This window comes from Sturnira hondurensis, unplaced genomic scaffold (assembly GCF_014824575.4).
Source record: "Sturnira hondurensis isolate 20B ecotype Veracruz unplaced genomic scaffold, ASM1482457v3 Scaffold0013885, whole genome shotgun sequence".
Lineage (NCBI taxonomy): Eukaryota > Metazoa > Chordata > Mammalia > Chiroptera > Phyllostomidae > Sturnira > Sturnira hondurensis.
In genome coordinates this window covers 1-865 of record NW_028086516.1, presented here as the reverse complement: position 1 = coordinate 865, position 865 = coordinate 1, and the positions used below count along the sequence as shown (strand labels likewise).

Here is an 865-nt window from a genome sequence, read left to right as displayed (position 1 = left end):
GATCCAAAGTTTTAACTTTTTTTAACAAGAATTTTTACCTTCAGGCACAACCAGGAAATGCGGGGCAGAGCAACCTTGACAAAATTAGCGCAGTTGCTTTGGGCACTGGCTCTCCTGGGCTCCGCCTGGGCAGCTCTGACCACTGGGGCCCTGGGCCTGGAGCTGCCTCCGTCCTGCCGGGAGGTCCTGTGGCCACTGCCTGCCTATTTGCTGGTGTCTGCTGGCAACTATGCACTGAGCACTGTGGGCTATCGTGTGGCAACTTTTCACGACTGCGAGGATGTGGCCCAAGAGCTACAGAAACAGATCCAAGAGGCCAGAGCCAACTTATCCTGCAGGTGGATGTGCTTCTGACCCCCTGACCCCTGACCCCATTCCCGCTGGACCACCCCTCCCTCCCATCCCCCATTAGACAGTAGCAAGTTTGAAAAAAAAGAATTTTTACCTTTATCTTACATTTGCCTACCTCTTGCTCTATACCTTCATTTCTTTTTCAGCCTTATGTGTTGTTTATTCCTCCAACTGCATAAGCCATCCTTACTGCTATACATCAAGAGGGAGGAAGAGGAGGAGGAAGAGGGGAGGGGTGAGAGATGGAGAGAGAGAGAAAGAACTTGAAGTTGCTGTCATCTTTTCTTAGCTCAAGTATTTACATTTTTCTGTAGTATACCTATAAGTTTACATTCTACTTCAAAATTTCTTTTTTCCATTTATCTCTTGTATTCTGAATGATTAACTTGCTCTTTGGCCCTACTTTTTCTCTAATTCCTTGTTCAGATCCTCAAGTCATGTGAAACACTTCTGGTCTTTATCATCCCCTTAACATCACATTAGCTTCCTGCCTGAAAACACTTTCTTCATCCTC

At 46.4% G+C, this 865-nt stretch overlaps 1 protein-coding gene across 1 annotated transcript; it reads left to right on the top strand.

Annotated features, from left to right (window-relative positions):
- The first annotated feature begins 47 nt into the window (after positions 1 to 47).
- LOC118998099 (dolichol-phosphate mannosyltransferase subunit 3-like) lies at positions 48 to 354 on the top strand. The gene has a single exon (XM_037062007.1). It carries the CDS (start codon positions 58 to 60, stop codon positions 352 to 354), a length of 297 nt encoding a protein of 98 aa, XP_036917902.1. The 5' UTR covers positions 48 to 57.
- The last annotated feature ends 511 nt before the right edge of the window (positions 355 to 865 follow it).